Source organism: Pezoporus wallicus, unplaced genomic scaffold, assembly GCF_028554395.1.
Source record: "Pezoporus wallicus isolate ANWC-B61680 ecotype Strahan unplaced genomic scaffold, APGP_CSIRO_Pwel_v1 contig_4264, whole genome shotgun sequence".
Lineage (NCBI taxonomy): Eukaryota > Metazoa > Chordata > Aves > Psittaciformes > Psittacidae > Pezoporus > Pezoporus wallicus.
In genome coordinates, this window is record NW_026637102.1 from 202,024 (window position 1) to 224,477 (window position 22,454).

Genomic DNA, 22,454 nt, shown 5'->3' on the forward strand with positions numbered 1-22,454 from the left:
AGAGCTGGGTCGTGCTGTAGGCACGGCTACAGGGGCTGCTTTGGGACAAGTAGAAACTGGTGGAGGGACTAATGTGAGAGGACGAGGCAGAGGCAGAGGAGGAATGACAGGCAGAGGTGAGAAATTGAATTCTCCTGTGGGAAGGGATCAGTGTGCATACTGTAAGGAGTTTGGATGTTGGAAGTGAGACTGCCCTGGGAGGAGTGCGCCATGGGGTGGCTCCAGTGACTGAACTGGAACTAGACTGACAGGGACCTGGGAAATCTACCCTAGCAGATCCACTGATTAAATTAAAACTTGGGACTAGAGGAAATAAAGTGGAATTTTTAAGTGAATACAGGAGTAACTTATTCGACGTTAAATCAGAGGAAAAGAATTTGTGACAGAGGTGGGAACTACTGGCCACCAAGGAAAAAAAAAAAAATACCGGGGGGAAACAAAACCAAAGAAAAGCATTCTTTCTGAAACCTTTAGAGTATAAATTGGGAAAACAAATAGGAATTCATAAATTTTTATACATGCCAAATCCTCCAAAAAAATCTTTATTAGGGCGAGAAGCAACATTTAAAGAAGGCAAAATGGAATTAAGAGTCAAAAACGATCAATTAATTGAAGTTTTATCTTTAATTCAACAGAAAAGCAAACAGGAGGACCTCCCTGAAATAGAAGAAATACTTAATCAAGTATATCTGAGAGTATGGGCATCTGAAGTTCCAGGTAAGGCGAAAAAAATGCTTTGCCTGTTAATGTGGAAATAAAATGGGGGCCTGCCCAATTAGAATTAAACAATATCCCTTAAAATTGGAGGATCAAAAGGGAAACAAAGAAATAATTTTTTAAATATATGGATTATTATTTGAATGTGAATCAGAATATAGTACTCCTATCTTGCCATTAAAGAAATACGATGGGAAAAGTTACAGATTAGTTCAAGATCTCAGAGCAGTCAACAAAATTGTGGAGAATATTCATCCAGTAGTAGATAATCTGTATACCTTATTGACTAAATTGAATATTTATCAGGAGTGGTTTACCGTTCTGGACTTAAAGGATGCATTTTTCTGTCTGCCCCTGGCCAAAGAAAGTCAAAATTTATTTGCTTTTGAATGGGAAAACCCTGAAACAGGAAGGACACAGCTCACTTGGACGGTGTTACCTCACATTTTTGGAAATCAATTGGCACTAGAATTAGAATTCTGGGAAGCACCTACCCAGACAGGAACTTTACTATAGTATGTGGATGACCTGTTAATTGCTACTAAAACTGAGAGGGAATTTGTTCAATGGACTGTAGAACTGTTAAACCTTCTAGGGCTAAATGGATACCGGGTATCTAAATTGAAGGCTCAACTAATTCGAACTCGAGTATCTTATTTAGGATGTAAAATAACAGGAGGACAATCAGAACTTGGAGCAGCTCAGAAGGAAGCAATATGTCAAACACCGTGACCATCCACAGTTAAAAGATATCTGGACATTTCTGGGAATGACAGGATCGTGTCAACTCTGGATCCATGATTATGGTGCTCTGGGAAGACCCTTATATGAGCTGCTAAAAGAAAATCCAACCTTTCTAAAATGGACAGATCAAGCTGAAGAAGCGTTTAAAAGTTTAAAGACAGAACTCATGAGAGCTCCAGCTCTGGGGCTCCTGAACATGACTAAACACTTTTGCCTATATTCCTATGAGAAACAGCAAATAGCCTTGGGGGTTTTGGCTCAAAGATTGGGATCTTATAAAAGAGCAGTGGCCTATTGTTCAAAACAACTGGATGAACAAAGTGAAGGCTGCCCTGGATACTTGTGAGCAGTGGCAGCAGTCATCTTAAACATCCAAGAGGCCCAAAAATTTACACTGGCACAAAAGATCACCCTGTTAGTATCACGTGCAGTATCAACAGTCCTAGAACAAAAAGGTACACACTGGCTATTGCCATCACGTTTCTTGAAGTATCAAGCCATCCTAGTAGAACTGGATGATGTGGAAATTGTGATCACTAATGTTGTGAATCCAGCATCTTTCCTTCAGGAAACCCCTACCGAACCATCAACTCACAACTGCTTGGCCACAATAGAGACAGTATATTCGAGCTGACCAGATCTGAAGGAGGAGCCTCTGGAGGGTGCAGATTCCTGGTTCACCGGTGGCAGCAGCTTTGTTAAAGATGGTAAACGAAGAGCAGGATATGCCATAACTACAACTTCAAAGGTAATAGAAGCTAAACCATTACCCTCTAACACCTCAGCACAAAAGGCAGAAATAATAGCCCTGACAAGAGCCTTGGAGTTGGCAAAGGACAAGCAGATAAACATATGGACTGATTCCAAATATGCCTTTGGTGTGGTTCATGCACATGGAGCAATTTGGAAAGAACAAGGACTTTTTAAATACGCAGGGAAGACAAATTAAACATGCAGCGGAAATTCTACGATTGTTAGAAGCTGTACAATTAGCCAAGGAAGTGGCTATCATACATTGTAAAGGACATCAAAGAGGTAACTCTGATCAAGAGATTAGAAATAATCTGGCTGATCATGAAGCTAAACGGGCAGCAGAAACAAAAAGAGTTGAGGTGATGTCCTTAATTCCTGACAGTAAACTGGTAATTGAGCAAAATAAACCTAGGTACTCTAAAGAAGATATGAAACTAATTGAAGACTTGGAAGGACAGGAAAATGAAAAGGGTTGGATAAAAATACTTGATGGGCAAGTAGTGATCCCTTATAATCAATTACGGAAGTTGATACAAGAACATAACAAAACACATTGGGGAAGTAATGCCTTGTATCAACATTTAAACAGATCATAGGAAGAAATTTCTGTACCATAGTGCAATTAGTGACAAAACAATGTCAACTATGTCTGAAAAATAACCCTAAGACTGAAAACAGGAATCAGGTAGGGACAATTGGAAAAGTGAATTATCTGGGACAACAGGGCCAAATATTTTTCTGAATAACCTAGAAAAGGAGGTTATTGGTATTTGTTGGTATTGACAGATACCTTTTCAGGGTGGCCAGAAGCATTCCCTTGTGGAATAAATAATGCAAGACAAGTAATTAAAACATTATTAAATGACATAATACCTTGTTCTGGGGTACCAGAGGCAATTTCTTCCTACTGAGGCTCACACTTCAGTGCAAAATTGTTACAAGAAGTTAGAAAAACTTAGAAATTGATTGGCAACTACATGTTCCTTACAGGGCTCAGGCCAGTGGACAAGTAGAAAAGATGAACCATCTGATCAAACAACAGATTAATAAAATATGTCAGGTTATATTGGTACCGAGCCTTACTGCTGGCTCCATTAAGAATTCAAGCTAAACCTCGGTCGAAAGAAGAGGCTGGCCCATGCAAAATTTTATCTGGAAGACCATATCAGTCCCAGTTTAAAGGAGAAAGTCTTCAGGAAGTGGGAGAAGGCTATCTCCAACAGTTTCTGATCAATCTGGGAAAACAATTAGAAGAAATAAATAAGAGAATATTAGGGACAAGAGCGAGAGGTTTAGATTATCCTATTCATCCTTTTAAGCCAGGAGACTGGGTTTTTATTAAGAATTTTGCAGGTGATCCCCTAGAAGAGAAGTGGAGTGGACCATACCAGGTATTACTGACTACCTCTACAGCAGTGAAGATAAAGGAACAGCCTGCTTGGATACATTACTCAAGAATCAAGAAGGCACCAGAACCAGAAACACATCAGAACCAAGAAAAAGTACGGCGTGTCAAGTCTTCAGGACCCACACATATGAGACTACATCGATCATATTTGGACTTGTATAATAGGTGTAGAAGCATGGAATCAAAATCTGTATCTGAAATTGATACAAAAGGTTACTAATGTCTTAAACAAGACTGATTGTTGGATCTGTACTCAGCTACCTAAATCAGGAGAGAGACTGGGTATTCCTTTAATTGGCCTCACTATTCCCTTTAAGACAAACTGGAATAGATTATGGAGAGATGCTGTTTATACCGACAACAGCCATACAAAGTTACAGGTTTTAAGGATACAAGCCTCAAGTATGTCAGAAGTTAAATGTGTAACCACTAACAAAACTCTTAATCAAGGCAACATGTCAGTAGGAAATTACCCATACTGCAGCTGGTCAATGCAACTTCACCTTCAAAAACCTTTAACTGGTTACTGGAATGTTCCCGAAGGGAAAGGGTGGTATTGGTTATGTGGAGAAAATGCCTTTAAGGCTTTGCCTCCTAACTGGAAAGGGACATGCACACTAGGAGTAGTGGTTCCAAACTTTACAGTAATTGACATTCATCCCTCTGGAACCTGGGTTCAGAGTTTTATTAAAAGAATCAAACAAGGATATAATCCCATAGCAGAACAAAATATTGCTTTCCATAGCTTTGTTAGATGGCTTATTCCATCTCTAAAATCGAATGGCATTAGATACACTGTTAACATCCCAAGGAGGAGTTTGTTCTGTAATCAATGATAGCTATTGTTCTTATATAGATCAAAGTGGAAGAATTACTACTGATCTAAAGGAAATGTGGAAACAAGTTAAAATATTTCATGAGGTGGCACAGGACAACACCTCATGGGGATCTGGGGAAATCTGGAAAAAATTAACATCATGGGTACCCAATCTCTCCTGGTTGAGACAGTTTTTTTTTTACTGTATTTGTAATAATAGGAATGGTTGTAATTACATGCATAATGGTCCAATGCTCCTTTTGTTGTTGCAAACAAACCATGATGAACTGTGATGAATGGAAGAGAAACAAAATTAAGCATCAAGTAGAAACAGGGAAATACTTCAGGAAACTTTAAATAAATATGAAATAACTCAGTTGCAAAAGAATTTGCAATAGGACAAGAAAAGGGGGGATTGAAGAATGGGATTGATTGAAGAACAGGGTTGTAAATAAGTAACCTCAAGAACATTAGGCTTTGTTAGCAACTACAGAGAAATTACTAAGATAAGCTTTGCCAGAACCACCTGGTGGTTACTGATATGACTGATATGACAATGATCCTAAAACAAAGCGATGAAGAAATAACCACCAGGGGTCCGAAAGCCCACTACCACATTTTTGTATGCATACAGGAGGCATTCTCTTAAAAGTATGATGTAATGTACGTAATCTAATGAATATGTATGTTTAAGAACAATATAATCACAGCCTGGTTGATGCTCAGACGAAACACGCTTGGAGGAGCCATCCCCCGTGTCTCCTGGTGCCGCAATGAAGAATACCTGCTTGTCAACTTAAAACTTTTGGAGAGTTCCTGGAGATTTCTCTGAATCAGGTGCTACAAGTTTACTTAATTCCTCAGATGATCAAATATTTATTGATCATTGAGAAGTAATACATAATTTAAGCTCAGCTGGCTACATTCTGTCCCAGATACGCTTTGTAAAATACCAAATGGTGCACCATCAGAAGTGTCAAAATGCATAGCTGTACTTCAAATAAGAAAAGTCAAAAGCAACTGAGCTTCTTTTTCCCCCGTGAGTTTACAGGGAATCTGCAGTTCCCTCCTGCTGGAGGAAGTCAGACAACGAGTCTTGTCCGTATAGCTGCTGTTGAAGAGAAGTCTGCTCATGCTTACAAAAGATTTTGAAGGGAACAGTAAAAAAAAAAAAAAAAAAAAAAAAATTCTTTCCCCCCCCTCCCAAAACTCACCTGTAACGCTTTATTCGCTTCTTTTATATCTTCTATTTTCAGCTTTGACCTGAAGAATAACATAATGCTCTTTCAAACTTCTGTACTGTCAGTTACAGTCAGACAACTTCAAAAGTTGTAGGTACTTAAAAAATTGTAAGCAAATTACTTTGAACTTTTAGTTAGCATTTTATATTATAACAGCATCCAGGAGATGCAATCAGTATCATGCCCTGCTCTACTAAGCATTACACAAAGACAAGCTCTCTCTAAAGAGCTTGAATGGCTGTTTAGAATCGTTTGAATGGCTGTAAATTTGCTTGGGGTTATGTGGATGACAGAAATTTGCACTGGCAGAGCTCTGTGCAAGTACCTAAAACTAGCACGCAGCACTGGTACAAAACCAGAATTTGAACTTCTTGACATGTACAAGACCACATTATGTCACAGAGAAACCAGCCTCCCCACAGCCATCCAGTGCCAATCCACTCAGAAATGACTTGATTCATAGTTTATACACTAAGTTATTCTAGGGCATGAAAGTCCACACTAGTCATGGCAAAACTACTTAAAAGACAGAGATCATTAAATGAAACTTTAACAACACACAACAATAACAAAACCTGTGCTCAGAGCTTATTGTTCACTATAGTCTGAAGGGGTTTTGATAAAGCAATCCCCTATATCCTCTACAGGCCTGGCAACAATGCCCTGTGACTATCATACAGAGAATCTTCATCTCTTCAAAGAAGGGAATTCATGAACATGCATTCATTCTCACAAACAGATAAAAGCACTGTCCTGCTGGAGCCAGAGCTGTTAACCTCTACTTGGCTCCTTCTGTGGAATGCCACAACACGCAAACTAGACAACTGTTTTCAATGCAAAACAACTCCTAATGCCCCCTGGCCCTTTTAAACTATGATCTTCTATTCAGAGCACTGTAATTTCCCATACATTCACATCTAGCCCACCAGCCAAAAGTAAAAATAAACAGACCTGAACTAACTAGACAGTTCTTTTTGGTAAGTGCCTAGGCAATATGGTTATATACAGTCTAATTCACATGACCACCATCCTGTTATTTTTCTTAATTCAAATTTATATGACAAAAATAATAATCATCATGAATAAGGAAATTACTCGCTCAGCTTGGATGCCAGTTCTTGGAGAGCAGCTTCTTGCTCTTGACATATCCTTCGCAGTTGCTTGTTCTTTTCCTGAAGCTTAAGGAACTCCTTAAAACAAAAAATAGAACAGACAAATACCAATTATTCTCAAAACTGTATTTGCCTAATGCTGAGAAAACTGACTGCTACTACACAAAACTGATCTTACTGAGAAAGCCAAGTGAATGATCCATCACACTCCCTATTAAGATTCCCAAATCCAACTCAAACAGCAACAAGTTAGGATTAAACTCTCTTAGACCCCAAGAAATGAAGCTTTTTTGCTTCTGCAGTCCTCTCCAAGAAGAAAATAAAAATGATTGATGGCAGAGACCAACAACACTATATAGCCATGTATGTGTACACGAAGCTGTACAGAGAGAAGCTGAAGCGCTTTCTGGCCTATGATAAGAAACCAAAAACTTCAATACAACAACAATACAAAGGAAAATTAGGACTTAATTTTTTCTCATTCCAAGTACCAAGTCCTAATCTAAGGACTAAATGGAGAGCAAAATACCTTATCTTTTTTTCTTAGTCTATCTGTGAAAATGCATTAATCTAATCTTTCTTATCTACTAGCAGAAAGTCTTAAAAGTACCATGTCTAAGTGCATAATTAACTTTGCAGTCAATTTCTAAATTACTAGTCAAGTTCCACCACAAAATTTACTTTTTTAAGATTAATAATTTCTTGGGTCTCTGTTTTCAGATGAGATAGAGTTTCCTTTTCCTTCTGAAGATCATCCTCTAGGGTTTGCCGCCACTCTTTTTCTATCTTCAAATCTGTTTCCAGCTGAAGTCTAGAATATGCAAAGCAACCAAAAACATCAATGTGCACAAAAGTATAATTTTTAAAAAACAAAAATTAGTTTTCTGGGTGCAATATACTTTTACGATAACGAACAAATTATCAACGCTTACTTTATCTAAAACATAAATAATGTAACAGTAACGTATTTTAGACAGTGATGTAATAAACAAACCAAAACTGACATTTAGAACACACTTTCAAAAAGAGGTGTATTTAAAGGACCAAGAATATGGCATAATTTTGAAGAGCTGATCTTTGTAATACAACAGCAAGAGATTAACCACCAAATTCAGAAGTATTTTTGAAACATGCATGAGGCAAAGCCCCCTTAACCTTACATAACTTGTTTCTAAAATACAGCAAACCAATCAACCACACTGCCATCGGTGATGCAGACAATGACTGCATGTATCTCTGGTGCTCATAAAAGCTATTTAATATTATACCCTTAGATGTGAATCTTCTATTTTAGACGAAGGCTCATGGCATTTTGAACAGAATAAAAAATAAAGGCGAAACGTTAAATGACTATTTTTAATGAGCTTTTTACATAGCTGAGGTTCAACATAACGAGGTATCTATTACATTAACTGGAGATCCACTCTACCTGGAATTTCACTACCATTTTCATGGGAGTGTTGGTGTTTACAATGTTACAGAGAAACCAAAACATGGAAGTACACTGCTCAACCTTCTAGATCTAAATTGTGCCAACAGAAAAAAAGAGGAAAGAATCTGAGAGTAGTCATGCAAGGGCTTTTTGATGGAAAACTTGTACTTTTATTAATTTTCCTGTTTTAAAACCAAAACCATTTTTACAGGTAAGACTTACATTTTGGGACACTACCTCAGCATCTGGGTGGAAAAGATCAGAAGTGAACATGACCTTGAAGTTTCAGAATTGCAGAATTCTAAGGCTGGGGGCTGAACTGTTCTTTTGCCAAAATCTGCAAAGATGACTGTGTAGTAAAGTGAACATTTGTCATGACAATTAAACAAGTTTATTAACATTCAGAATTGTAAGATGAAACAAGGGGTAGCAGGGTGGGCTAATAATTGGATTTAAAATCACTAATTTTTGATCGCAAATCCTTGATGGACCACAGATTTGCACTGCCTTAAATAAATTACTAGTTACCTTTCCGAACAGGGACAACGCCTGCCCTTACAGGGAGCTTTTTTACACTATGTATTTATTTAAATCAGTACTGAAGGATTTAATATTAGAAGAACTAGAGGGCTGGCTTTTATATTACTTTTTAATGTTTATGATTCTAGTAAATTTTTATTTCCTACACAGTGGTGAGTTAAACCACTTCCACCTTATGCATAAGCCTGATTAACTAAGCTATTCTTAACGCTATTTCTCTTTTAAGTTTGTACTACCATATACTTGTGGGTTTTGTTAGTCAGTGTGTATTACTCCTACACTACATATTTTGCCCCACTTAAGATAATTTTTTCATGTATTAAGCTGGCACTTCAAGACAGAAAATGCTGTTCTTCCTCCTCAAGCTGCACATTATTTTATAGGCACCCAAAGGTAGCTTGACTTCCTTGGAGTGGCATACCTTCTTCCACCTTGCCAGTACCTAACATGAAGAACATTAGTATTTACATTCTGTTCAAAACCATTTATCAACAACCAGTGTGTATGAAGACACAGGACATACTGAAATGTAGAACGTTTACTGCTGTATACTTCTACAGACAGAAAAGATGTACTTACAGCTGTTTCTCCTTCTCGGAGAATTCTTTCTGCAGACTTTCAGATTTATTCATATATTCCTGTTTAAGTTTCTCATCCTCAGCCTCAGCATCCATTTGAGCCTTCTCTGCTTGCTGCAATCTGGTGTAATTCAAATCAACTTTGGGTAAAACTGAAGCTAGAACTAGGGTGTAGAGGGTGAAGAAGACAAATAAAAGAAAAAATGGGGAAATAGAAATATTTCTAAATAAAAACAAAGTTTGGGGGAAACTCACAAACTCAAACGAGAAATCCATACAATGCCTACAGAACTAGCTCCTGTCTTTTCATACAGTAAGAGAGAAATCAGTGTAAGTAATCACTGTTTTATTTTATGCTCATGAATAACAGATGCCAAAACATGATGATACATATTTTCAAACTGACACATACATCTTCTTTGATGCTTTTTTTTTTTTGGAAGCTTTTTTTCTTCCCTCCAAATAGATCCTGTAAAAGCGCTTGGTTTGTACTAATCACCCACTAAGATAGGGCAGAGCATGTGTTGTGCAAAAGCAGCTCAAAACAATTCAGGCGTAAGACTGAATACAGAGCACTGCACTCAGACAGCAAAAAAACTTAACCAGCCTAATACAACAAGACACACCATGACAGGTCCCACTACATTAACAGAACTACCTCTACTACATCATACTATTCAATTAATTTAAATAATTTGTATTAAAAATAACATGTTCTTACACTGGTTAAAATACCTCCATATTATATACAAAATAAATAAACCTGATTAAGAAATTGGGGAATGTTTGGGGTTTTTATTATTTAATCTTTCCCTTCTGAATTCCAGGGTTTTGCTTCTACTTCAGCTAGCACTCCCTTGGAGTCCATTAGTTCAACGTGGTTCCTCTCTGCTTGGTCAACTCTTCAGTCCAAAAAAGGATGGATGTAATGTAACAAAGTAAAAGCACTAAAATGGAACTTGTGCTGTATCATGACTACACTTGTCTTGATGAAAAGGCAGGAGTGAAAGAACGCATAAAATACCACTTAATGTCCCCACCTACTGCACTGTGTTTAACAAAACTGTTTTGAGGGCCTCTCGGGGTAAGCAGTGGGAGAAATCTGTGATACTCTCTCTGTGTGCTTGATTTCTTACTTCCTGGCAGCTGTCTGAATGCAGAGTAACTCACAACTCCCACTGTCAGCTAAAAAGAAATTAAGTCAGCGGTATGTCTACATTTGTGCTTCTACTGATGAAGCTGCACCAGCAGGAGTTTTATAAAGATGCCAGTACACAAATGTAAAAAGGCTGGAATTAAACTATCATATAAAGTGTGTACTATCTCATTCAACTATACCAGTTGTTTTAGGAATGTTCCCAGTCACATTTGCAATGGTAGTGCACAGAGGGCCAAAAAATGTATGGAAAGGAAACTACTGGGTAAACGCAGAGCCAATTCACTGGGCAAAAGCAGCTGAATTAAGTTATACAAGACTGTAAAAGCAAAAGTAACTTAAAATTGTTCCTTAATCACAAATCAAACTGCAGTGTCGTTTCCATGACAAAGGTAGAAAGGGAGCTTGCTACACAACAAACACGCCAGCCAAACCAAACTACAGCACCAACCTCTAGACTTAGCACCAAGCTAACTGCAACACTGTACTCCAGACAAATGCTGAGCTGGACCTAGTTTGCAGCAGGATTTGAGAATCCGATGATACTGAGGCAGATAATTGTTTGCATAGATGATCGTGAGATGGTTAACACTCCCAGTTCTGCTGTGGTCTACCTGTCGTTCTATTCAGTGTTTCTGGTTTGGGTTTTCTTGAAGATGGGAGATACTTATGTTTTAGTAGCCAGCCCACGTTAAAAGCTCCTTCTGCTACCAAACCAAGGAATGAGGCAGTATATAACCATGGAGTAGAAACCCTTTCTGAACTACTGTGCCCTGCCCCAGCTTTTGCAAACACATCCCTTTCTTTCTGAAAGACCCTAAGACTCTTTTCCCAGTCAACTTCCCTTCCACACTTCAGAGCAAACACTGGGAAGTGCATCAAAGGCAGTCAGCAGCTATAACTGTGTTTCTGCAGTGCAGGCAGGTAGCATCTCAAAGCAGAAATGAGCTGTGAAGACTGCCTAGTGATGGGTGGAGGGAAGGGGTTGGGCAAAACCACAGGTTATGATTACAGTGTAAATATAGTCACAGATGGGCAAGATCTTTAGCTGACAAGCAAGTTAGTCAAGTTGAGGATCTGGGCCCTAAATGTAAATCCTATTCATTACTACAATTTCTACTGTAGCTATCATGCTCCAGCTGTTCTAGGCAGGAATCAGAACTACAGAATTGACTAGATCATGCTCCCCTTCCTGCCTGGAGCCAAGTCGAGGCTCCAAACACATTTTAACTCCATGAAAATATTTTACCTCACATCTCTGGCTGTTTTATCCCCAAATCCTATAATTCCTCCACTGTATATAATGAATATGTATGTTGACACCACCGTTCTTTTTCTAAATATATTGTTCTGATGTAGTGCTTAAACCCCTTCCCCCAAACTCCTGTCATTCTTTAAGAAAACAGTGCTAGGTACAAGCAAAGGAAAAAAAAAAAAAAACACAACAAGGAGCATGCTTTTGTGAAAGCCTTACAGTGAAAGAAATAAGCAGGGGGGGGAAGGGATATATTACTCAGAATGGCTAATTTTAAAATCTGTTAGTACCATAAAGAATAGGAAAACCCACTAATCGGAAAAAAATGTCATAAAAGCATACAAAGATAGCTAACCTTTTAAAATATACTTTGTTTGACAAGAAGTGATTAAATAGCATTAGAAAACTAGCTTACATTTGCTCAATAACAGTGCAGTAGGGTACTTTTTTTTTTTTTTTTTTGTTAAGAGGGGTAAAGTGAGATCGGAGATGATGTGCTTTCAGAAAACAAAATAGAACCCAGGTACGGTCAGCTACAGTGCAAGATTTCTAATAGCACTTGATATTTAAAGTTGTAATTTTAAAATTCTTAAGTTATATTATATCAGTGATTATTTAAACGCAACAGATCTGGAGGAGCTTTCAGAATGATATGTCTTTGACAAGTTTATACTGGTGCTGAGCTTCATTGCTGGCACATTTGACGAATGACATTGCAATAGTCCTAGTTTGAGTTAACAGATCTTTGTCACTTCATGAATGCAGTGGACAAAAATCAAAGACAGATGAAGACAGCAAAATATTAAAAACAAAATTTGGGATAAAGGATAAAAAGAAAAAGAAAAAAGAGGAAAAAGGATGTCAATAAAAGAATATTCATGTCACTAATTTTTTAATACATAGCCATGTTTTTCATAATCAGATTTAAACAAAAAAAAGGACATGTCAAACACCAACATATGACAGGGCTTATGGATATGTTATATTTTACAGTTAAAAAGTCCAATGTTGAATATAGGCTACTAAAAACTAAAATATATGAATCACATTTTAATATTATGTAATACATGCAGTCTAACCATAATATAAATTCATATACTGGAATGTTAAGTCTTCCACTTTTCAGCCTTTCAGTGTAAAGAAGTCATTATGTCATTGAAAATAACTTCCAAAGCAATGGAGAAAAATTTTAATACCTTCAGCAAATACAGCACTGATCCATGAAGGTATTAAATGTTTATATTAAGCACATGCTTAAGTATGAGCAAGATTAATGCTTTGGTTTCTATTGCATTTCATTCAGGTGGGGATGAGGGGAAGAGGTAATAACAACACAGACTTTTGGAAACAGCTGAAAGAACAACTTTTGATATCAGCACAAAAACCTAGGACAAGAAGAAAGATGGCAGAGGAAGAAAACTGAAAGATTAACTTTCTATTTAGAAGTTAGTGTGTATTTTTTTAAAAAGAAAAAAAAAAAATCAAAAACTAAAGCACCAGTTAAAGTTTCAGAAATGTTCTTGTTAAATATTCTGGTTGAAAGTTACATTTCAGTGGCAACTGTACAGGAATGCAGTAAAACGTAAGGGGATGGAGACATGAATGAAAAAAAACAAAGATGGGCCTGTACCTTTGTTCTAGTTGTTTCATAGTTGCATTAATCTGATTAGTCTTATCCTCTAATCGACCAATTATTTCATTCTTTCCCTTCATAGCATCTTCAGATACCTGTGTTACAAAAAAGTTAAAACTGACGTAGATATATATTAAACTTTTACCTCACAGGGTGGGTTTTTTTTCAGTATTGAAAGGGGAAAATGTTAATATGGCTTCAGATTTTGAGAATTTTTATACATGCCTATCTAAAACACGTAGTTGACAGTACTTAAAATTTTATGCCTAAATTCACTACTTATCTTTTCAAGAAATCCATTAGAACTGTACCAATAAAGAAATAAGACACTTAGTCCTGGAAACCACTACGGTTCTCCAACTCTTAACGAACTACCATATACACCTAAAAATCTTTCCAGAATTTTACTAACATGTTTCACAAGTTTGATTGCTTGCAGAGCAGTTACAACTGTGGCTTGAAAATCTAAATAAAAGGTAGAGCATTACACTTGCTGCACAGATCAACACTTATCAACTGGTCCCTAAGCAGCAGAGAGTGAGAATGATTAAACTGTTTCACTCTACCCAGGAAGCGAGTCTGAATGTCATTAAGTGAAATCAGCATTACCTCCAGTCCCCACAAGTACAGTTTTAAAAGAAAAGCAAAACCCTTCAGATCCAAACACACTGAAAAACGTTGTTTATTTGTTTGTTTTTCCAGTTCTATTTATATTTCATTTGGTCCAGTTTCGTCACAGCTGCAGGTGCAAAAGTTAGCATCGTTTGTTCATCACCTCAATTATCTCTCTACAGCACCCTCAGCTTTTCCTCCTCATTCTGCCACAGATTTTGTTTCTTGTGCTGTTTTTTGATAATTTATTCAATAAATAAAATTTATATTCTGCATAAATAAGGTGTTTACAACCCAACTATTCTATGCTTCTGTGATTCCCTCGTGTTTGGACATCTGTTAGCTGCATATTGGGTCTCTAAGATTCATATTTTCAAAAAAAAAGCACTGCCTTGGTACATATTTTCTTAATTTGTTAACAGGTTAAAAAATGTAAATGAAACCAAACTGTAATTAGCATTTTCCATTTAACACAACTTATTTTCCAAATGACTTTCTTTACTTCAAAAGTTCAGATGTCCTCTTTAATTCATTACTATCTGTCTACATTCTCCTGAGTTTTTATGTAACACAGGCCAAAAAGTGTTATCACTAGATACACTGTTACTCTCTCTATTCCACATTGCATGTAATTAGGACATGAACTTATTCTCATGTTCTTTTCTTCTATAAACCCACTAACGTTAAGTAACTGCCTTAAGAACTTCTTTGGGTAAAATCACGCTTCCATCAATAATGCTCAAAAATGACAAGCCAATCTAAGTGGAAAGAAACCAAAAATTAAGGAAACAGCAGTATTTAACTAAACAAAACTGTAATGCATCTCTCTCAGTCCAAAGTCATTTCATCAGTTTAACAGCAGATTGTTTCTCTACCTGCAGCTTTTGATACATTTCCATGTTAATTGCTTTGACTTCATCAAGCTGCTGTCGAAGGCCTATGAGGGTATCCTGCTTCTCATGGATGTCCTTCTCCAGCAACTTCATGGCAAGTTCTATCTCATGCTTCATACTAACTTGAACCACTAGCTCATTCTCCATATCCTATAAAACACAAACACAATGCCACACAGAATATTTAAATAACTATGCAACATTTTATCTCTGTTTTGAAAAAGACAAAAGCTAACTCTAACAGTGCTGCAGCATCACCTATTTCACCACTTCAGAAATTCTGCCCCTCTTTAAAAAGGGGCAGAATTTTAAAAACCCTGTTAAAAACCTCTTATTATTACAGGCAATTAAAAGCAATTGAAGTTGATTAAAGACAGCATCTAAGCTCAGCAAAAGCAAACTACAAATATTTATAAACAGACTCTTCTCACGCATAATCTATTCTAGAAATGCTGTGTGATTCTAGAAAAGAACACTTACTTGTCGAAGTTGTGATTCTTCTCGAAGCTGTCTACGTGCTTCATTGTACATTTCATCTAAACCCTGCCTGGAGTGTTTGTACGTCTGAAGTTCTGCTTCAACATCCACTTTAGTTGCCTACAAAGATATAGAGAATCTATCTTCCTTCTTCACAAGTTTAGCAATTAATAGCATGAATTTAACATTTGGGGAGGGGAGGGTGGAACTTCAAAATACATTCTCTAAGCACAGTACCAACATAGAAGAAGATGTTTCTGCTATGTGGTCATCAGCATCAGTTTTACAGTGAGAATTGAGTATATTAACCAAAATAAACATCTATACTACAGTACAGTCCTCCTTCAGTAAGTCACTCTAACACACAACTGTTTTGGTACTAAGCAATGGAAACTTCTGCTTAACCTGTGCTTTTACCAATTATCCTGTGAAACACATACAAGAAGTTACACAAGTACAAATAACAGCTTTATTGTAGACAACTACTCCAAATGATATTCCATACAATGAGACAAGTCAGAATAGACATTTGCCAACTAAAACACACACTACTTTGACAAGGTTTTCAGATAATACTGCCTTAAACACTTAGATATAGCTTACAGTCTAATGAAAAAAGGAAGAAGGGAAGAAAATTAGAAAGGATACAAGAAAAGACACTACTACAAAAATTGCATATGGTTATAAAACAATCTAGCGTCCTATAATTTTGATACATTTATGCCATTAGAAAGCTTTCCAGCTTACTTCAAGTTATTATGTAAAAACATTTGAATGACAACGAACCATTACTACATTAAATGCAATAAAGCTACCATACCTCTAGATGATGCTGTGTTTTCATTAAAATAAGAGTATTTTCACTCCTTAATTGATGGTTTTCTTCCTGGAGTTTAATTATATTGTTTTTGGCTATTGCTAACTGAAAAGTTAAGAGAAAAAAAAAAAAAAAAGGAAAAGCAGGGTGACCACTTTTGTGAATGGAAATAAAAAAAAGTGTTCTGATGAATGCAAGACCAAGACATTCTCTGCTCTAGTCTCACAGTCTACCAAACTGGGATTTAACTGTTTTTAAAGAAAACATACAGCTCCTGGGTTTAGTAATAAGCACTTTCATTACAGAACTACAGTGTATTCAAGATACTTCATTATTTTACATCTGGTAAAGAACTGCATCATTATGACTTACAAACCCTCAGTTCCTCCTTCCTCATCCTATTTATTGGGTCTTCTTTTTTTTCCATTTGGATTAAAATATATCCTCTTCTGCTGTTTAGTTCATGGTTTTTTGGTATCTTAATATATCAGATGGAGCAATTCACATAAGAAAGGCTCTTCCAAATGAAAACATATTTACAAAAGAAAAAACATTATAACTGGGCCCTACAGGGTATACCTTAATGACAGAATTATAAGCCATCTGATCAAAATAGGTGGATAGTAGGGCCAAGGGCTTGTAAAGGAATCCAAATTCTCTGAGAATTAACACTCACTAATGTTTTCCCTCTCTCTGGATACATTAATACTCAGAGCAAGCTAGCTATGACCTTCAACAGCTGAATTTAGACATTTTGATTCTCCACTATTTCTCAAGCAGCTTAGATTAAAAAAAAATACTGCATTCTCTCTATAAAGCTAAAAATATTGGAATCTAGTCAAGCATCAAAGATAACCAGAAATATAGGATATAAATACAAAACCAGAGCTAGACAAGTCTAAAAACTTGTATATATGTATATGGTAAAGAAGCAAGAAAATCCTTTGCCTAAAGCTGAGAATTGCAATAGAAATTGTTTGGTGAACTACTTTTTGTCTCTTTGCAGCATCTGGTGTCATCCATTATGGACTAGTCATCTGCACAAAATCAGACTGACAGCTGGCATTAAGAAAGGCTTCACTTCTGGCTTTGTCCAAAGCGGGAAATTACAACATTCTGCAGAATAAATTTACTGATGTTGGAGGCTACCCAAGCAAGCTGACTTCAAATCCCTGCAGCTACTGCACCTTTTATTCAAGCCAAACTCAAGGTAGCTGAACAAATCATACATTATTTTAATCTACGTAAGTTCCATAAACATATTTTGAAAAAAGCATTTGAGAATAAATAATATCACACAATATTAAAAGAAAATAATACCTCTTCAATCAGTTTAGTGTTTGATTTCTCTAGTGAATCAACTCTCGCATGTAGACTGCTAACTGTGCTACTAAAAGAGGAAAAAAAACAACATTATTCAGAATTACATCAAAATTCACCCAGCCAAGCTCAAAAGCTTTAATGCAAGGTACAATGATTACTGGTTAAGTGCTAAAAGGTCTGCTCCCATTATTTGAGGTTTTCCTAAATACAAGAAAATTAGTCTCCTTTCTTGAACATTTATACATTTCTTTCCAACTTCCAAAGTCTCTCATGTCACCTGAACTCCTGGTTGGGTGCGACTTTCCATGTGTTCACCCTTACTTTTACCCTCACAACTACACTGTATCCAAATATTTAACGAGTTGCCTTAAAAGAGTTTACAATCTTGGAATACAGAGCTTACAATCTTCTTGGGGGGGTTTCCCACCATATAACAAACCCATTCTCCAGGTTCTCTTCCTCCAAACCCTACTTCTTTTATAAAATCATTTGCTTCTCCACATTTTTTGAGATTTATCCTCAGGCTACCTCCTTCTTGATGCTTCTTGACTTAATTTACAAGTCTCATCAGAATTTTATTCCCTTGTATATCCAGGTCTTCTCCATCACCTGATTGCCTATTCCTGGTGTAACCATATCTTTTTAGGCAGCACTTCACAAACAAAAAAAAAAAAAACCAAACCTATTCTCTAACACTGTTTACTTTTCTATGCATTTCTACTCTGGTATTCTTAAGAGTTACCAGTTAGTTAAGAATGGCAAGGTAGAGGAGATTAATGCATTTCAGGATGTGTGAAAAGAAACAGCTGACCTGAAATAAAAGAGAAGAATTGCTGAACCACTGGTTTGCAAATAAGTTAATGCATAAACTAGCGTACAAGACATATTCAGCACACAGGGGCTCATGTGAGTAACAGTTATTGTTACACAAACACCACTGCTCTTCATTGTGATAGTTCCTTTCTCCTCCTTAACTTTCATTTCTCTTGTATTGGACGCACTCAGTTATTCTGCTCAGTGACTGACACAATTTCAAATCAGAGTATCTTTACCCCAACAGCAGACATATAGCAACTAATGATCAAGATTAGGAGCATTAAAAATTAAGAATATTATTATATCTCAAAAAGAGATCAAGAAGATCAGCTATACTACAGGGTCTACAGAAGGTCTTTATGGAAGTGGCATTTCATTTTGGTCGGGCCTCTTTGTTTGTTTTTGCTTTTTTAGCTCCTCCCACTGTTTAATTTTGTACAATACTCCTCAGAGACTTACAACCACTGCTCCTCTATTTGTACAGTAACATAAACAGCTGCGAACTAGGTTTGATCCATCCAGCAAAGTAAGGGGAAAAGGCTGTTTTCCTGAAAACTTTCTACAGGAACCACAACCTACACATGTAGTTTTGATCCATCCAGCAAAGTGAAAGGCAAAGAAACAAAAACATGTTCGCATCCAGAACACCCAATAACACTTTTTGGAAACTATTAAATAGAACGCAGTTAAAATCCAGATCAAGCTTTTAATTCCTGGTAAGTTATGAATCATAAGGACCTTGATGAGTTAGGCCTGCTGGTTTTCGTCTCCTTAAAGAATTAAGATTCTGATGGTATAAAACAAAAGCATAAAACCAGAATTTGTGAGTCTCTCCAGAAGAGTATATCCTTTCCAACTCCGTTACATCCCCAATTTAAACACTTTCCCTGAAGTTCTCCCACAAAGCAGTGCGATAAAAGGAATTAGAGGTGTTTTACCGCTAAGCCTGGCCTGACATGCATACTTCAAAGTAATACTTACTTCAGTTGTCTGTTTAGTTCTTCAACATAATTCTTTTGGTCCAAAATTGCAGCAATCTGTACATTCCTAAAGCAAGCACATAATAAAATTAGCTTTAACAAAATGATATAGTGAACTATAATGTACATGTATGCCCTGAAAATATGTATCTCATGCAAACGTCCACCTTAATTGCGCTTTTTAAAAAGAAAGAAAGCAACTTCATCTCACAGTCATGAAATCAGTAACTGACACATGACATTATTGAGAGAAAAAAAAACACCCCAATGCTTTAACTACAAACAATTTCTCTACACAAAACATAAGAACATAGTCTCAAAAGAAAAACGATGTTCATGTACTAAGGCATAATTCTGTTTTTTTTTAAACACTGACTAAATCCCAAGGCGAGGGCTTAAAGGTTAGCAGGTTCCTTTTCACTGACACCTTGCAATCCTTCAATACTGTCCGTGAGGTAAAGGAAGCAGGTGATGCTGCTGAGGCTTGCTACAGAGTACAAGTATTTTTCCAGCTAACTAGTAATACAGAACCATGTAGCATCCCATTTTTCTCAAGACAGTGAGATCAAAATACTTCATCTTTGGGAGCCTGACTTTTTTCTACAAAGAACAGGGCACCAGCCAAGAAAACACTTGTTAACATGCAAAATCTGATGTATTTGGTGAGGACATACCTTTCCTTACCTCCAATGTCATCATCACTCTTTAAATACACAGAGAAATCAATCACCCCAACCTAGGGTAAAACAAACACACAGTTTTATACCATACAATTAACTGCGGTTGATATTCATGGTCTTCTATCTACATAATTAATAAAACCCGAGTGACATCAGCTTTTTTAAGATTGGTCCAATTTCAGCCAGAAGCTCAAAAAACTGAACTGTAACATTTTAAACAATTTTTTTAAGTATAGCCTCTCATAGTTGTTAAGAATTATGTTCCCTTAGAGCAAAATTAACAATGTGCTGTATACCAAATCCCAAAGAAAAGATCATTTCTTACCTCTGACTGAGCTTAGCCAAGAATTCACACGAAGACTTTTATTTGGGGAATTATCAGAAACTACTGAACCCCATCAGTGATTGAGTAGAGCTGTGATAAATCATCTGTAGTGTTTCATATTATTTCCTACCACAGCACATCTCCCAAACTAATGTTTCTCCCATGTTTTTTTCAATTTTTCTTGTCAAATTGTACTGCCTCTCTACACTTGCTGATTCCCAGGTATACCAACCCAACTGCAGTCATTTTTTTTAAAACCTTGCTAAATCTGAATTTAATTAATTTCTTTTCTGTTCAACTGTAATTTAATCATGTAAAAAAACATTACCATAAGCTCTGCTTCCAATTCTATTCACAAAAGTATTTAAAAACGTCTGCTTTGCCAAAATCCTTCCTTTTTGGTTTCCAGCTGCCTCTTAACAAAAGTATTTCAATTTTTCCGATGTACTGCTTCCTTCTTGAACTTCCTTTCACTTCTGAAAACAAATAACTTGCTCAGTCTAACATTTCCTTTGTTTATACTATGCTCTGCTGCTCTCTTGTCAGCTTCCTATGATGATCTTCTACTTGTTCTTTCCCTACCTTTTCTAAAAAGTGTCTTCTCCAAGAGCTTTTTAAAAATCAATAAGCAAAATATTTCAATAGAGTATTATCTCTGTAGAAGTTACTTTGTTTTAATTCTCCATGAGTGCATTTTCACCATTTCATATGTTTCACCACTGAATAGCATTCTTCCAGCACACCAAAACTATGCTCCTGGTTGTGACTTCCATCATCCTTCAGAAGTTTATCTTTCTGCCCAATACAACTTGCTGCTTCTGGCTTCACTGAGTGCCTTATTTATATTACTCTTCAAACACAATTACTCTAAAATCTCATTTGGACAGTCACCACCACCTTCTCAAACCAACTTTTATCTTCCTTCATTCATCAAAACCAAGTGACCTAGATAAAAAAATATTGCTGGCTACCCCTTTGTTATGATTATTTCTAACACACACATACAACTCTCAATACTAAGAAAAGCACATTTTAGTTTTACATCTTCTGGTAGGCAAGATTAGTGCCTAAAACTGTAGCTAGTAACTAGAATGAAGAGTCGAAAACAAGTTAACCCTATGATTCAAGAGCACATATACTAAATTAGCTAAATGGATTGCATGTTTATTACTTTACCTGTATTGACTTACTTGTGAATCTAGGTCTTCTCCCTTCACACACAGGTTAGCATCTATTACATTCAACCCAACTAACAGCCCAACAATAACTGCTCCTTCTTCCTCCATCATTAGTGCATGATACTCATAAAATTCACTGTTAATGAAGAAAAATGCATCGTATCGGACATTCAGTATATTTAATTGCAATAAATTAGTAAGTGACATCTACAACTGAATTGTTTCTCTTACTTAAGCCTTACTGCAACATCCTTAAAGATGAAATGGGTCTGCCCACACTTTCACCTGTTAAATATTTAAAAATTGGAAGCGCATGGTTTCCCTCAGAGGCTATTAAAAACACCTGAAATGTGTAGATACTACATTCCAGAAATGTGAGCCACAAGCTGCTGGAGGCCTGGGAAACTTGGGGGCAAGACTTATTTTGTCTTTTCCCTATACACCTGCTATTAGCCACTTTTGAATAGGATACTGCAACAGATGGAAGTTTGGCCATACTAAGACAATTCTTACATTGTTAACAAATACTAGAGAATGCAAAAATACTAGAGAATGATAAAAAATGTACCGTGTGTGAAAAAAGATCTGGACTTGAATGAACACGTGCTTGAAATTAAAGAAGACAAGTAAGAGATAAAATGGGTAAGAGAAGAGAAAGGACTGAAATACTAAAAAGTTTCTAGAAGAAAAACACTTCTCTGAGCAACATAATACCAACATTTACTTCTTCCTTCTTGCCTTTTTTAAATAACATTTTAGACTCTGTGAAACAAACCGTGCTTTCAATGGAAAAGTCCATAGCTGCTGAACACCAGTGTCATGCTAAGATACCAGCATGCTAAGATACCAGATACTACCTAGGCATGCAAAGAAAGTCTTAAAAATACATTTAGGTTATAGGACTGAAATTAAGATGACAAAGTTTTTTCCCCTTTGTGCTTCAACTACACAACCAGGCAGAAGTTTA

The 22,454-nt window shown here is 36.5% G+C and overlaps 1 protein-coding gene across 2 annotated transcripts in view; it reads right to left on the minus strand.

Annotated features, from left to right (window-relative positions):
* The window catches only part of RUFY2 (RUN and FYVE domain containing 2), a 32,411-nt gene that overhangs the window by 4,640 nt on the left and 5,317 nt on the right, over window positions 1–22,454 (minus strand). Inside the window, exons 5-16 of one of the 2 annotated variants that reach the window (XM_057403255.1) lie at window positions 21,500–21,623; window positions 19,979–20,040; window positions 19,306–19,371; window positions 17,506–17,575; window positions 16,189–16,290; window positions 15,372–15,488; window positions 14,874–15,041; window positions 13,384–13,481; window positions 9,344–9,463; window positions 7,474–7,603; window positions 6,776–6,870; window positions 5,654–5,702 (exon numbers count right to left, since the gene is read on the minus strand). In XM_057403255.1, coding sequence (XP_057259238.1) covers window positions 5,654–5,702; window positions 6,776–6,870; window positions 7,474–7,603; window positions 9,344–9,463; window positions 13,384–13,481; window positions 14,874–15,041; window positions 15,372–15,488; window positions 16,189–16,290; window positions 17,506–17,575; window positions 19,306–19,371; window positions 19,979–20,040; window positions 21,500–21,623 — 1,201 coding nt within the window. Of the gene's footprint in view, window positions 1–5,653; window positions 5,703–6,775; window positions 6,871–7,473; window positions 7,604–9,343; window positions 9,464–11,970; window positions 12,505–13,383; window positions 13,482–14,873; window positions 15,042–15,371; window positions 15,489–16,188; window positions 16,291–17,505; window positions 17,576–19,305; window positions 19,372–19,978; window positions 20,041–21,499; window positions 21,624–22,454 lie in introns of those variants that run through there. The other variant, XM_057403256.1, reaches the window with a different exon arrangement.